Consider the following 13,945-nt stretch of genomic DNA (forward strand, 5'->3'; position numbering starts at 1 on the left):
CTGTTGGGTAGGGACTGTCTCTATATGTTGCAAACTTGTACTTCCCAAGCGCTTAGTCCAGTGCTCTGCACACAGTAAGCGCTCAATAAATACGATTGATGATGATGATGATGATGATTGAGCACTTCCTGTGTGCAGCGCACTGTACTAAGCACTTGGGTCTCTATATGTTGCCAACTTGTACTTCCCAAGCGCTTAGTACAGTGCTCGGCACACAGGAAGCGCTCAATAAATACGATTGATTGATTGATTGATTGGGAAGTACAGGTTGGCAACATACGAGATGGGTAGATACGAGACCATTGAAGAAGCAGCATGGCAGAGTGGATAAAGCACAGGCCTGGGTGTCAGAAAGTTATGGGTTCTATTCCTCACTCCCCCACTGGTCTGCTGTGTGACCTTGGGCAAGTCATTTCACCTCTGTGCCTCAGTTTCCTCATCTGTAAAGTGGGGATCATTCATTCATTCATTCAATCGTATTTATTGAGTGCTTACTGTGTGCAGAGCACTGGACTGAGCCCCTTCTTTCCTCTCCCCCCTCTCCATCCCCCCGTCTTACCTCCTTCCCTTCCCCACAGCACCTGTATATATGTATATATGGTTGTACATATTTATTACTCTATTTATTTATTTATTTATTTTATTTATTTTACTTGTACATTTCTATCCTACTTATTTTATTTTGTTGGTATGTTTGGTTCTGTTCTCTGTCTCCCCCTTTTAGACTGTGAGCCCACTGTTGGGTAGGGACTGTCTCTATGTGATGCCAATTTGTACTTCCCAAGCGCTTAGTACAGTGCTCTGCACATAGTAAGCACTCAATAAATACGATTGATTGATTGATTGGACTAAGCGCTAGACTGTTAGCCCTGGGACTTTGTCCAGCCTGAAGATTTGCTGGTAGCCATCCTAGCGCTTAGTACAGTGCCTGGCACTTAGTAAGCACTTAACAAATACCATAATTATTATTAGTGGTTTAATCGGGTTGGACACAGTCCATGTCCATACAGCGTGGCTCAGTGGAAAGAGCCCGGGCTTTGGAGTCAGAGGTCATGGGTTTGAATGCCGGCTCCGCCACATGTCTGCTGTGTGACCTTGGGCAAGTCACTTTTAACTTCTCGGAGCCTCAGTTTCCTCATCTGTACAGTGGGGATCATTCATTCATTCATTCGTTCAATCGTATTTATTGAGCGCTTACTGTGTGCGGAGCACTGGACTAAGCGCTAGACTGTTAGCCCTGGGACTTTGTCCAGCCTGAAGATTTGCTGGTAGCCATCCCAGCGCTTAGTACAGTGCCTGGCACATAGTAAGCACTTAACAAATACCATAATTATTATTAGTGGTTTAATCGGGTTGGACACAGTCCATGTCCATACAGCATGGCTCAGTGGAAAGAGCCCGGGCTTTGGAGTCAGAGGTCATGGGTTCAAATGCCGGCTCCGCTACGTGTCTGCTGTGTGACCTTAGGCAAGTCACTTAACTTCTCGGAGCCTCAGTTCCCTCATCTGTAAAATGGGGATGATGACTGTGAGCCCTGTGCGGGACAACCTGATCACCTTGTATCCCCCCCAGCGCTTAGAACAGTGCTTTGCACGTAGTAAGCGCTTAACAAATGCTATTATTATTATTATTATTAGCATAATCAGGTTGGACACAGTCCATGTCCCACATGGGGCTCACAGTCTTGATCCCCATTTTACAGATCAATCAATCGTATTTATTGAGCGCTTACTGTGTGCAGAGCACTGGACTAAGCGCTTGGGAAGTCCAAGTTGGCAACACATAGAGACGGTCCCTACCCAACAGTGGGCTCACAGTCTAGAAGGGGGAGACTGAGAACAAAACAAAACGTACTAACAAAATAAAATAAATAGATATCAATCAATCAATCAATCAATCAATCGTATTTATTGAGCGCTTACTGTGTGCAGAGCACTGTACTAAGCGCTTGGGAAGTACAAGTTGGCAACATATAGAGATAGTCCCTGCCCAACAGTGGGCTCACAGTTTAGAAGGGGGAGACAGAGAACAAAACAAAATGTACTAACAAAATAAAATAAATAGAATAGATATCAATCAATCAATCAATCGTATTTATTGAGCGCTTACTGTGTGCAGAGCACTGTACTAAGCACTTGGGATGTCTGCTGTGTGACCTTGGGCAAGTGACTTCACTTCTCTGTGCCTCAGTTCCCTCATCTGTAAAATGGGAATTAAGACTGTGGGCCCCACACGGGACAACCTCATCTCCTTGTGTTCCTCCCAGCGCTTAGAACAGCGCTTTGCACATAGTAAGCGCTTAACAAATACCAACATTATCATTATTATTATTACAAGTTGGCAACATATAGAGACAGTCCCTGCCCAACTGTGGGCTCACAGTCTAGAAGGGGGAGGCAGAGAACAAAACAAAACGTACTAACAAAATAAAATAAATAGAATAGATATCAATCAATCAATCAATCGTATTTATTGAGCGCTTACTGTGTGCAGAGCACTGTACTAAGCGCTTGGGAAGTCCAAGTTGGCAACACATAGAGACGGTCCCTACCCAACAGTGGGCTCACAGTCTAGAAGGGGGAGGCAGAGAACAAAACAAAACGTACTAACAAAATAAAATAAATAGAATAGATAATCAATCAATCAATCGTATTTATTGAGCGCTTACTGTGTGCAGAGCACTGTACTAAGCACTTGGGATGTCTGCTGTGTGACCTTGGGCAAGTGACTTCACTTCTCTGTGCCTCAGTTCCCTCATCTGTAAAATGGGGATTAAGACTGTGGGCCCCACACGGGACAACCCCATCTCCTTGTGTTCCCCCCCCAGCGCTTAGAACAGCACTTTGCACATAGTAAGCGCTTAACAAATACCAACATTTTTATTATTATTATTACAAGTTGGCAACATATAGAGACAGTCCCTGCCCAACTGTGGGCTCACAGTCTAGAAGGGGGAGGCAGAGAACAAAACAAAACGTACTAACAAAATAAAATAAATAGAATAGATATCAATCAATCAACCAATCATATTTATTGAGCGCTTACTGTGTGCAGAGCACTGGACTAAGCGCTTGGGAAGTCCAAGTTGGCAGCACATAGAGACAGTCCCTACCCAACAGTGGGCTCACAGTCTAGAAGGGGGAGGCAGAGAACAAAACAAAACGTACTAACAAAATAAAATAAATAGAATAGATATCAATCAATCAATCAATCGTATTTATTGAGCGCTTACTGTGTGCAGAGCACTGTACTAAGCACTTGGGATGTCTGCTGTGTGACCTTGGGCAAGTGACTTCACTTCTCTGTGCCTCAGTTCCCTCATCTGTAAAATGGGGATTAAGACTGTGGGCCCCACACGGGACAACCCCATCTCCTTGTGTTCCCCCCCCCAGCGCTTAGAACAGCACTTTGCACATAGTAAGCGCTTAACAAATACCAACATTATTATTATTATTATTACAAGTTGGCAACATATAGAGACAGTCCCTGCCCAACTGTGGGCTCACAGTCTAGAAGGGGGAGGCAGAGAACAAAACAAAACGTACTAACAAAATAAAATAAATAGAATAGATATCAATCAATCAACCAATCGTATTTATTGAGCGCTTACTGTGTGCAGAGCACTGGACTAAGCGCTTGGGAAGTCCAAGTTGGCAGCACATAGAGACAGTCCCTACCCAACAGTGGGCTCACAGTCTAGAAGGGGGAGGCAGAGAACAAAACAAAACGTACTAACAAAATAAAATAAATAGAATAGATATCGATCAATCAATCAATTGTATTTATTGAGCGCTTACTGTGTGCAGAGCACTGTACTATGCATTTGGGATGTCTGCTGTGTGACCTTGGGCAAGTCACTTCACTTCTCTGTGCCTCAGTTCCCTCATCTGTAAAATGGGGATTAAGACTGTGGGCCCCACACGGGACAACCTCATCTCCTTGTGTTCCCCCCTCCCCCAGCGCTTAGAACAGCACTTTGCACATAGTAAGCGCTTAACAAATACCAACATTATCATTATTATTATTACAAGTTGGCAACATATAGAGACAGTCCCTGCCCAACAGTGGGCTCACAGTCTAGCTACGTACAAGTGTAACTGAGGCTCCTTTGGAGAAGCCGTTTAACTTCTCTGTGCCCCATTTTGCAGTCGAGGCGACCGAGGCACGGCGAAGTTAAGTGACTTCTCCGAAGCCCCGCAGCAGACTGGCGGTAGAATCTGTAGGGGAACCCAGCTCCTCATCAATCGTAGTTATTGAGTGCTTACTATGTGCAGAGCACTGTACTAAGCGCTTGGGAAGTACAAGTTGGCAACATATAGAGACGGTCCCTGCCCAACAGTGGGCTCACGTTCTAGCTACGTACAAGTATAACTGAGGCTCCTTTGGAGAAGCCATTTAACTTCTCTGTGCCCCATTTTGCAGTCGAGGCGACCGAGGCACGGCGAAGTTAAGTGACTTCTCCGAAGCCCCGCAGCAGACTGGCGGTAGAATCTGTAGGGGAACCCAGCTCCTCATCAATCGTAGTTATTGAGCGCTTACTATGTGCAGAGCACTGTACTAAGCGCTTGACTGATTTCCAGGCCCGTGCTCTAACCGGTAGGCCTCGCCGCTCTGCACGGGGGGTGCCGCGGGGGACCACCGTCGCGGACTAGGCGGTTCTGCCCGTGCCACCGACCCTCTCTCCGCCACCCCCTTCCCCAGGGCTCCTGTGCTTCCTGCTGGGAGGAGCCGTGTTGGGTCTCCACTGGGCACAACCTCGCACCCTGCGCACCTTACTGGACCTGAGCAGCGAGGACCAAGGGGGGGAGGCCGAGGCGCCGCTGCCCCGCACCTACAGCAACCCGCTCTTCGTGCCCGACCGGACGGGCGGCGGTGGGGCCGCCACTCCCGACATACGGCTCGACGTGCGCCTGTAGAGGATGCCCCGAGCGGGGACTTGCACCCACCTGCGGGGCCCGACGGGAACGGGATTGGACGTGTATGGGACGCGGCCCCCTCCCAAACCACCGCTGGTCGGGGGTCCTGCTCCCTGCCTGGGCAGACGGGGGCTGCCCGGAGGGGTTGTGTCATGGGGGGAGTGTGGTAATAAAAAATATTTTTGTACTTCTCAACCCCGGTTGAGCTCGGCCGGTTTGGAGGGGAAGGGAGGGTGGGAGAAAGCGGAGAGGGAGAAGGGGGACAGGGCGAGAGGGAGCGAGGGAAGACCCGAGCCCGCCTGAACCCTGACCCCTGACCCCGTCTCTCTAGGAAGCAACGCCTAGGCCTTCTTTAGCTCATGGGGCGGCTCCGGAGGGTCGGCCTTTCTCTGAGCCGGCCCGGTGGGGTGGGCTGAGCCCCCCTGCTCCACCTGTCCTCGACCCTCCTCCGCCACGCAGAGATGTACAGCGCCAGGATGAGGGCCCTCGTGCCTGCCTTTATTGTCATTGACCCCATCCGCCCGATTTCTCTTCCACCAGGTGCTGGGGTCCGGGCTGGAGAAAAGGGGGAGCCTTAATAATAATAATAATAATAATGACATTTATTAAGCGCTTACTATGTGCCAAGCACTGTTCTAAGCGCTGGGGAGGTTACGAGGTGATCAGGTTGTCCCAGAGGGGGCTCACAGTCTTCATCCCCATTTTCCAGGTGAGGGAACGGAGGCCCAGAGAAGGGAAGTGACTTGTCCGAAGTCACACAGCTGACCTGAACCCGTGACCTCTGCCTGATCCCAGGGGTTGGCGGATGGGCCCGGTCCGAGACGCTAAGGGGAACTGCCAGGGGCGAGGGAAGGGCCGGGACTGGGAGCCGGGCCGGGCGAGGAGCTGGGGGAGGAGCTGGCGGTGGGCTCGTCCTCCTCCAGGAGGGCCTCCGACAGGGCGATGTCCAGCACGGGCCGGTAGCGAGGGCTGGGCCTTCCCACCTCGGGTCGCCCCACCTCGCTCTGGTTGAAGAAAATCTTGAGTCTGTCCGGCCTTGTCCGGTTGAGGACCATCACCGCCAGGCCCAGCCCCAGGCAGAGCAGCCCTGGGCGGGACAAAGGGCACAGGCCTCACCCTCAGGGCCTTCGCCCCCTCATGCGACCCCCCAACCGGCTGGGTCCCTCCCGCCTCCCCGCGGGCCCAACGACCTGGTCCTTGCCAGGGTGGGGAAAGAGGGCACCGGCTGGGCGGCCCGCAACACCCCCACTCCCCTCGCCCGGCCGGTCTCTCACCCGTGAACAGCGTGAGCCAGAAGGCGGTGCCCTGGTGGGTTTGCAGCGTGGCAGGGCCCAGGCGGAGGAGGCATGGGGGTGTCAGGGCGGTGGCCGTGGAAAAGAAGAGCAGCGACAGGAGCAGGAAGAGGCCCGTGGCCAGGAGCATGTGGCCACCGTAGACCAGCGCGGGCATGCACAGCAGGACGTTGGCCAGCAGCCAGCACAGAAATGCCATCCTGGAGGAGGGAGGGACCGGTGTACGGCGGCGTGGTAAGAAACACTTAAACCGGATCCCCTCTTCACTTGAGGCCAAGGTTCAGTGGTGGCCTTGTTTCGGAGAAATGGTCAGCACGGCCCCGACGACCCCAAACGCGGCTGGGCAGACCTGAGAGGCCGGACCCCTCGCCCCCCAGGTCCCCCCAGCCCCCTCCCCAGGGTCTCACCAGAGTGTGGCCGAGGCGTAGTGTCCGGCCAGGCGGTACTGTCGGTGCAGGCCGCAGGGGCTGGGCGGGGAGAACTTCTCGGCCAGGTAGAGCACCGGGTCCGGCAGCCCCTTCTCCAGCCCGGCCTCGTAGGCCTCCTCGTAGTTCTTCCCGAACCGCCAGTCGAACCGCTCGTTGTAGTCGATGGTCTCGTTCAGCTGGTGCACGGGGGTCCCTGCGGGAGCGGGGAGGGCGAGTGAGGGGTTATGGGGTTTGGCTCTGCACGTTTCCTCCGGCCCACGTCATCCCCCTGGCCTGGAATGCCCCCTCTCTGCCCATCCGCCAAGCTAGCTCTCTTCCTCCCTTCAAGGCCCTACTGAGAGCTCACCTCCTCCAGAAGGCCTTCCCAGACTGAGCCCCCTCCTTCCTCCCCCTCTCCATCCCCTCCCGCTTTACCTCCTTCCCTTCCCCACAGCACCTGTATATATGTTTGTACGGATTTATTACTCTATTTATTGTACTTGTACAGATCTATTCTATTTATTTTATTTTGTTAATATGTTTGGTTTTGTTCTCTGTCTCCCCCTTCTAGACTGTGAGCCCACTGTTGGGTAGGGACCGTCTCTATATGTTGCCAACTTGGACTTCCCAAGCGCTTAGTCCAGTGCTCTGCACACAGTAAGCGCTCAATAAATACGATTGATTGATTGATTGATTCACGGTGTTCGACTGGGGATGTGTCTGGGGGTGTATGGTGTGTTTGTGTCGCGGAGCTCAGCCAACTCAGCCTCTTCCCATCTATCTCAACGGGGAAGCAACATGGCCCTGTGGATAGAACACAGTCCTGGGAGCCAGAAGGACCTGGGTTCTAATCCCGGCTCCGCCACTTGTCTGCTGTTTGACCTTGGGCAACTCACTTCGCTTCTCGTGACCTCATCTGTAAAATGGGGATTAAGACTGTGAGCCCCATGGGGGAGAGGGACTGTGTCCAACGCAGACTGAGCCCCCTTTGTCCTCTCCTCCTTCCCCTCCCCACAGCACCTGTATATATGTTTGTGCAGATTTATCATTCATTCATTCATTCATTCAATCGTATTTATTGAGCGTATTTATTGAACAAATACCATAATTATTATTATTATTTTTAGAGACCAGGGCAAAGCTCAAAGCTGGCGGCAGGTGATGTTCCCTGTAATGAACAAACCTGTCGGCAGGGGGCAGAGCGGCACTGGGAGACGCAGAGAACTGGTGTGGCGGCAGGGGGCGACAAAGAGCAGCAGGTGACGTCATGTTTGTCGGATTAACGCATGCTCATTCATTCAATCGTATTTATTCAGCGTTTACTGTGTGCAGAGCTTATTTACTTGTATCGATAGTTTGTCTTCCCCACTCTAGACTGCGAGCTTGTTGTGGGCAGGGAAAGTCACTGTTTTTGTTGTATTGTAATAATAATAATGATTATGGCATTTATTAAGCGCTTACTCTGTGCAAAGCACTGTTCTAAGCGCTGGGGGATACAAGGTGATAATAATAATAATAATAATGGCATTTGTTAAGCGCTTACTATGTGCAAAGCACTGTTCTAAGCGCTGGGGGGGGATACAAGGTGATTAAGTTGTCCCTCATGGGGCTCACAGTCTTAATCCCCATTTTACAGATGAGGTAACTGAGGCTCAGAGAAGTTAAGTGACTTGCCCAAGGTCACACAACAGACATGTGGTGGAGCTGGGATTCGAACCCATGACCTCTGACTCCAAAGCCCAAGCTCTTTCCACTGAGGATGGGGTTGTCTATCTATCAATCGTATTTATTGAGCGCTTACTGTGTGCAGAGCACTGTACTCAGCGCTTGGGAAGTACAAGTTGGCAACATATAGAGACAGTCCCTACCCAACAGTGGGCTCACAGTCTAGAAGACTGTAGAAGAAGAAGAAGAAGAAGAAGAAGAAGAAGAAGAAGAAGAAGAAGAAGAAGAAGCGTGGCTCAGTGAAAAGAGCCCGGGCTTTGGAGTCAGAGGTCATGGGTTTGAATCCCAGCTCCACCACATGTCTGTTGTGTGACCTTGGGTAAGTCACTTAACTTCTCTGAGCCTCAGTTACCTCATCTGTAAAATGGGGATTGATTGTGAGCCCCACGTGGGGCAACTTGATCACCTTGTATCCCCCCCAGCGCTTAGTACAGTGCTCTGCACATAGTAAGCGCTTAACAAATGCCATCATTATTATTATTATTATTATTGTTAAAAAGGCTGTAGAAGAAGGTTGTCCTACGGGGGGCTGACAGTCGTAATCCCCATTTTACAGATGAGGTAACTGAGGCTCAGAGAAGCTAAGTGATTTGCCCAAGGTCACACAGCAGACATGTGGCAAGCGCATAACAAATACCATAATTATTATTATTTCTTTTTTAGAGACCAGAGCAAAGCTCAAAGTTGGCGGCAGGGGATGCTCACTGTAATGAACAAACCGGTCGGCAGGGGGCAGAGCGGCACTGGGAGACGCAGAGAACTGGTGTGGTGACAGGGGGCGACAAAGAGCAGCAGGTGACGTCATGTTTGTCGGATTAACGCGTGTTCATTCATTCAATCGTATTTATTCATTCATTCATTTAATCGATCAATCGTATTTATTGAGCGCTTACTGTGTGCAGAGCACTGTACTAAGCGCTTGGGAAGTACACGTTGGCAACATAGAGAGACAGTCCCTACCCAACAGTGGGATCACAGTCTAAAAGGGGGAGACAGAGAACAAAACCAGACATACTAACAAAATAAAATAAATAGCATAGATATGTACAAGTAAAATAAATAGAGAAATAAATATGTACAAACATATATACATATATACAGGTGCTGTGGGGAAGGGAAGGAGGTAAGGCGGGGGGATGGAGAGGGGGAGGAGGGGGCGAGGAAGGAGGGGGCTCAGTCTGGGAAGGCCTCCTGGAGGAGGTGTGCTTTGCACACAGTAAGCGCTCAATAAATGCCATTATTATTATTATTATTATTATTATTATTATTATTATGTGCTGAGCACTGTTCTAAGTGCTGGGATAGATACAAGGTGATCAGGTTGTCCCACGTGGGCCTCACAGTCTTAATCCCCGTTTTGCAATTGAGGTAACTGAGGCACAGAGAAGTTAAGTGACTTGCCCGAAGTCACACAGCGGACAAGTGGCAGAGCCGGGATTAGAACCCACGACATCTGACTCCCAAACTCAGGCTCTTTCCACTGAGCCACGCTGCTTCCCCTAATCAGGTAATCAGGTCATCCCACGTGGGACTCACAGATGAGGTCCAGATGAGGTACCTGAGGCACAGAGAAGTTAAGCAGCTTGCCCAACGTCACCCAGGAGACAAGTGGATTAGAACCCACATCCTGTGACTCTCAAACCCGTGCTCTTTCCGCTAAGCCACGCTGCTTCCCAAGGGCTTAGTGTAATGCTCTGTAATAATAATAATAATAATAATAATAATAATAATAATAATGGCATTTAAGCGCTTACTATGTGCAAAGCACTGTTCTAATCAATCAATCAATCATATTTACTGAGCACTTGCTGTGTGCAGAGCACTGTACTAAGCGCTTGGGAAGTACAAGTTGGCAACATATAGAGACAATCCCTACCCAACAGTGGGCTCCCAGTCTAGTTCTAAGCGCTGGGGAGGATACGAGGTGATCAGGTTGTCCCACGGGGGGCTCACAGTCTTCATCCCCATTTTCCAGATGAGGGAACTGAGGCCCAGAGAAGTGAAGTGACTCGCCCAAAGTCACCCAGCTGACAGTTGGCGGAGCCGGGATGCATGCAGTAAGCGCTCAATAAATACGACTGAATGAAAGGATGAACACTGTGTATTCATTCATTCAATCGTATTTATTGAGCGCTTTCTGTGTGCAGAGCGCTGGACTACGCGCTTGGGAAGTCCAAGTCGGCAACGTGTGGAGGCGGTCCCTACCCAACAACCGGGCTCACAGTCAAGAAAGGGGCGACCAAACAAGTAGACAGGTGTCAAAATCATCAAAACACACACACCAACAATTGCCAGGCCCCCGCCGCCCCCTCACCTTTCAGGGTGATGTTGACGCCTCTCAGCCCGACCTGCAGCCCGACGTCCACACTCACCCGTGCTGTACTGAACGCCTTGTACGTAGTGTTGGCGCTGATTCGGCCCACGGCCCACTCCGCGCTGAAATTCACCGCTGCGGGGGACAGGTAAGGTGAGGGGCAGGTGGGAGCGCAGCGAGGGGAGGGAAGAATAACAATAATGATAATGATGGCATTTATTAAGTGCTTACTCTGTGCAAAGCACTGTTCTACGCGCTGGGGTAGAAACAAGGTAATCAAGTTGTCCCGCGTGGGGCTCACAGACTTAATCCCCATTTTGCAGATGAGGTAACGGAGGCACAGAGAAGTGAAGCGACTTGCCCAAAGTCACACAGCTGCCAAGTGGCGGAGGCGGGATTTGAACCCATGACCTGTGACTCCAAAGCCCGGGCTCTTTCCACTGAGCAATGCTGAGAAGCAGCAAGGATGCGTGTTACGGGAGAGAAGGTGCGGAAGAAGGCCCGGATCGCGGCCCGTTGGTCCCCGGCCTGCTCCGTCCCTACTCACCCAATGTGGCGGCTCCAATGTAGAGGCTGATCACGACACGCAGCAGCCAGAACAGCCTCTGAGGATGGGGATGAGGGATAGGAGGGAGAGAGGGCGGGGAATCAATCAATCAATCAATCAATCGATCAATCGTATTTATTGAGCGCTTACTGTGTGCAGAGCACGCGCTTGGGAAGTCCAAGTCGGCAACATATAGAAACAGTCCCCACCCAACAGCGGGCTCGCAGTCTAAAAGGGGGAGACAGAGAACAAAACCAAACATACTAACGAAATAAAATAAATAGAATAGATATGTACAAGTAAAATAAATAAATAGGGGAAGCCCGGGGTGGTCAGAAAGTAGCCTATTCCCAGATTGCCCCCTCTCCCAGAGTCGCCCCCCACTCTCGGCCTGCTCCCTCCTCCTCAAGCTGCTTGTTCCCTTCAGGTCCCACATGTCCCGGGATTGATCCGGGATGTCTTTGGCTCAGAAAAGCAGTGTGGCTCATTCATTCAATCGTATTTATTGAGCGCTTACGGTGGGCAGAGCACTGTACTAGGCGCTTGGGAAGTACAAGTTGGCAACATACAGAGACAGTCCCTACCCAACAGTGGGCTCGCAGTCTTGAAGGGGGAGACAGAGAACAAAACAAAACATGTTAACAAAATAAAATAAGTAGAATAAATATGTACCAGTAAAATCAATCAATCAATCGTATTTATTGAGCGCTTACTGTGTGCAGAGCACTGGACTAAGCGCTTGGGAAGTACAAGTTGGCAACATATAGAGACAGTCCCTACTCAACAGTGGGCTCACAGTCTAGAAGGGGGAGACAGACAACAAAACCAAACATATTAACAAAATAAAATAAATAGAATAGATATGTACAAGTAAAATAAATAGAGTAATAAATCCGTACAAACATATATACATATATACAGTGTTGTGGGGAAGGGAAGGAGGTAAGGTGAGGGGGGTGAAGAGGGGGAGAGGAAGGAGGGGCTCAGTCTGGGAAGGCCTCCTGGAGGAGGTGAGCTCTCAGTAGGGCCTTGAAAGAGCCCGGGCTTTGGAGTCAGAAGTCATGGGTTCGAATCCTGGCTCTGCCAACTGTCAGCTGGGTGACTTTGGGCAAGTCACTTCACTTCTCTGGGCCTCAGTTCCCTCATCTGTAAAATGGGGATGAAGACTGTGAGCCCCCCGTGGGACAACCTGATCACCTTGTAACCTCCCCAGTGCTTAGAACAGTGCTTTGCACATAGTAAGCGCCATTATTATTATTATTATGTCTTATACTCCACAGGGATGCCCCACACTGCCCCGTGATGCCCCACAGTGCCCCGGCCTTGCCCGAGCTGACCAGGCGGCTCTCACCGACTTGCCCCGGATGCCCGGCAGGATAGTGATGAAGGTGACCAGCGCGGTCAGGAAGACGGCGGCGGTGACGGCCCAGGTAGTGTCCACGGGAAAGACCGGCTTGGGGCCCGTGTAGAAGGGGAAGGTGTTTCCGAAGGCGGGCATCGTGGCACCTGGGAAGAGCTGCACCCCGGGGACCCCGGATCAGCCTCCAGGCCGATGCCAACCCACCTTGGTCTTGCCCACCTGTCCCCTCCTCCCTTGCCCCCTCTCTCCGGTGTCAGCCGTCGGGGGCACCGGGCTCCCCCATTCCCGCTCTCCGGGCCTCAGCCATCACACCTCCCCTCCTCTCCCCGACACAGTCCGACCCACACACAGCTCTCTCTCTCCCTTTCACACACGCAAACACACACATATATTCACACAAACACACACTCACACACGCACCCCTACAGAATCACCTAGGGAGCTGATGCACCCGCAGACACAGATTGCTAAATTACGGATACACAACTAATTCACGTGCGGACCACTAGAAGGCTGATCCAGGGTAAACCAGGCTGCTGCTATTTATTTATTTCACTTGTACATATCTATTCTATTTATTTTATTTTGTTAGTATGTTCGGTTTTGTTCTCTGTCTCCCTCTTTTAGACTGTGAGACCACTGTTGGGTAGGGACTGTCTCTAGATGTTGCCAACTTGGACTTTCCAAGCGCTTAGTCCAGTGCTCTGCACACAGTAAGCGCTCAATAAATACGATTGATTGATTGATACACAAACACACACATCTAGAGAGCTCTCACACACACAGAGTCACCAAGAGAGCTGACACACGACAACTAGGCTGCTGATGCACACAAGAAAAGCTAGAGACTGCTCTGGGAGCGCACACACCTAGGGTTCTAATCCCGGCTCTGCTACCTGTCTGCTGTGTCACCTTGGGCAAGTCACTTCACTTCTCTGTGCCTCGGTTACCTCATCTGTAAAATGGGGATTAAGACTGTAAGCCCCAAGTGGGACAGCGACTACGTCCAACCTGATCACCTTGTATCTGCCTCAGCACATGGAACAGGGCTCGGCACGTAGTAAGCGCTTAACAAATACCGTCATTATTATTATTTGAGAGAGCACTGATACACCCAGTCAGCTTCAGGGCTGATACACACACAGGCACAGAGGGTTAAACTGTTGATACACATGTACTTATATATTATTATATATAATTATATAATATATAATACATATAATACATGCATAATATATATAATATTTTATAGCATATTAAATATTTAAATATATTTGTATTATATAAATATAATATATAAATATAATATGATATAATAATTATTATAATGTATAATATAATATAGTATATTATATAGTCTATGTATATGTAATATATAATATGA

At 50.1% G+C, this 13,945-nt stretch overlaps 3 protein-coding genes across 3 annotated transcripts in view; 2 read left to right on the forward strand and 1 right to left on the reverse strand.

Moving 5' to 3' along the window:
• Positions 1 to 4,916, forward strand: part of DUOXA2 (dual oxidase maturation factor 2) — a 29,026-nt gene extending 24,110 nt beyond the window's left edge. The window contains exon 6 of the mRNA XM_038750680.1: positions 4,702 to 4,916. Coding sequence (XP_038606608.1) covers positions 4,702 to 4,916 — 215 coding nt within the window. The remainder of the gene's footprint in view (positions 1 to 4,701) is intronic.
• Positions 4,917 to 5,740: 824 nt separating this feature from the next.
• Positions 5,741 to 12,699, reverse strand: LOC119931780 (dual oxidase maturation factor 1-like). The gene is made up of 6 exons (XM_038750681.1): positions 12,553 to 12,699; positions 11,202 to 11,259; positions 10,655 to 10,789; positions 6,616 to 6,829; positions 6,191 to 6,408; positions 5,741 to 6,003 (listed from the first exon to the last, which is right to left on the reverse strand). Exons 1-6 carry the CDS (start codon positions 12,697 to 12,699, stop codon positions 5,741 to 5,743), a joined length of 1,035 nt encoding a protein of 344 aa, XP_038606609.1.
• Positions 12,700 to 12,753: 54 nt separating this feature from the next.
• The window catches only part of LOC119931781 (dual oxidase 1-like), a 40,105-nt gene continuing 38,913 nt past the window's right edge, over positions 12,754 to 13,945 (forward strand). The window contains exon 1 of the mRNA XM_038750682.1: positions 12,754 to 12,769. Coding sequence (XP_038606610.1) covers positions 12,754 to 12,769 — 16 coding nt within the window. The remainder of the gene's footprint in view (positions 12,770 to 13,945) is intronic.

The sequence above is a fragment of the Tachyglossus aculeatus genome, chromosome 8, assembly GCF_015852505.1.
Source record: "Tachyglossus aculeatus isolate mTacAcu1 chromosome 8, mTacAcu1.pri, whole genome shotgun sequence".
NCBI classification, from domain to species: domain Eukaryota; kingdom Metazoa; phylum Chordata; class Mammalia; order Monotremata; family Tachyglossidae; genus Tachyglossus; species Tachyglossus aculeatus.

What these genes read in the sequence shown, in the direction of transcription:
- LOC119931780 (XM_038750681.1), bottom strand. Translation starts at nt 12,699, where the DNA reads ATGCCCGCCTTCGGAAACACCTTCCCCTTCTACACGGGCCCCAAGCCG. An exon ending in TACGCCTCGGCCACACTCTG is followed by an intron (nt 6,409 to 6,615) that starts GTGAGACCCTGG and finishes TCCCTCCTCCAG; the next exon opens with GATGGCATTTCTGTGCTGGC. An exon ending in CTGGCTCACGCTGTTCACGG is followed by an intron (nt 6,004 to 6,190) that starts GTGAGAGACCGG and finishes TGTCCCGCCCAG; the next exon opens with GGCTGCTCTGCCTGGGGCTG.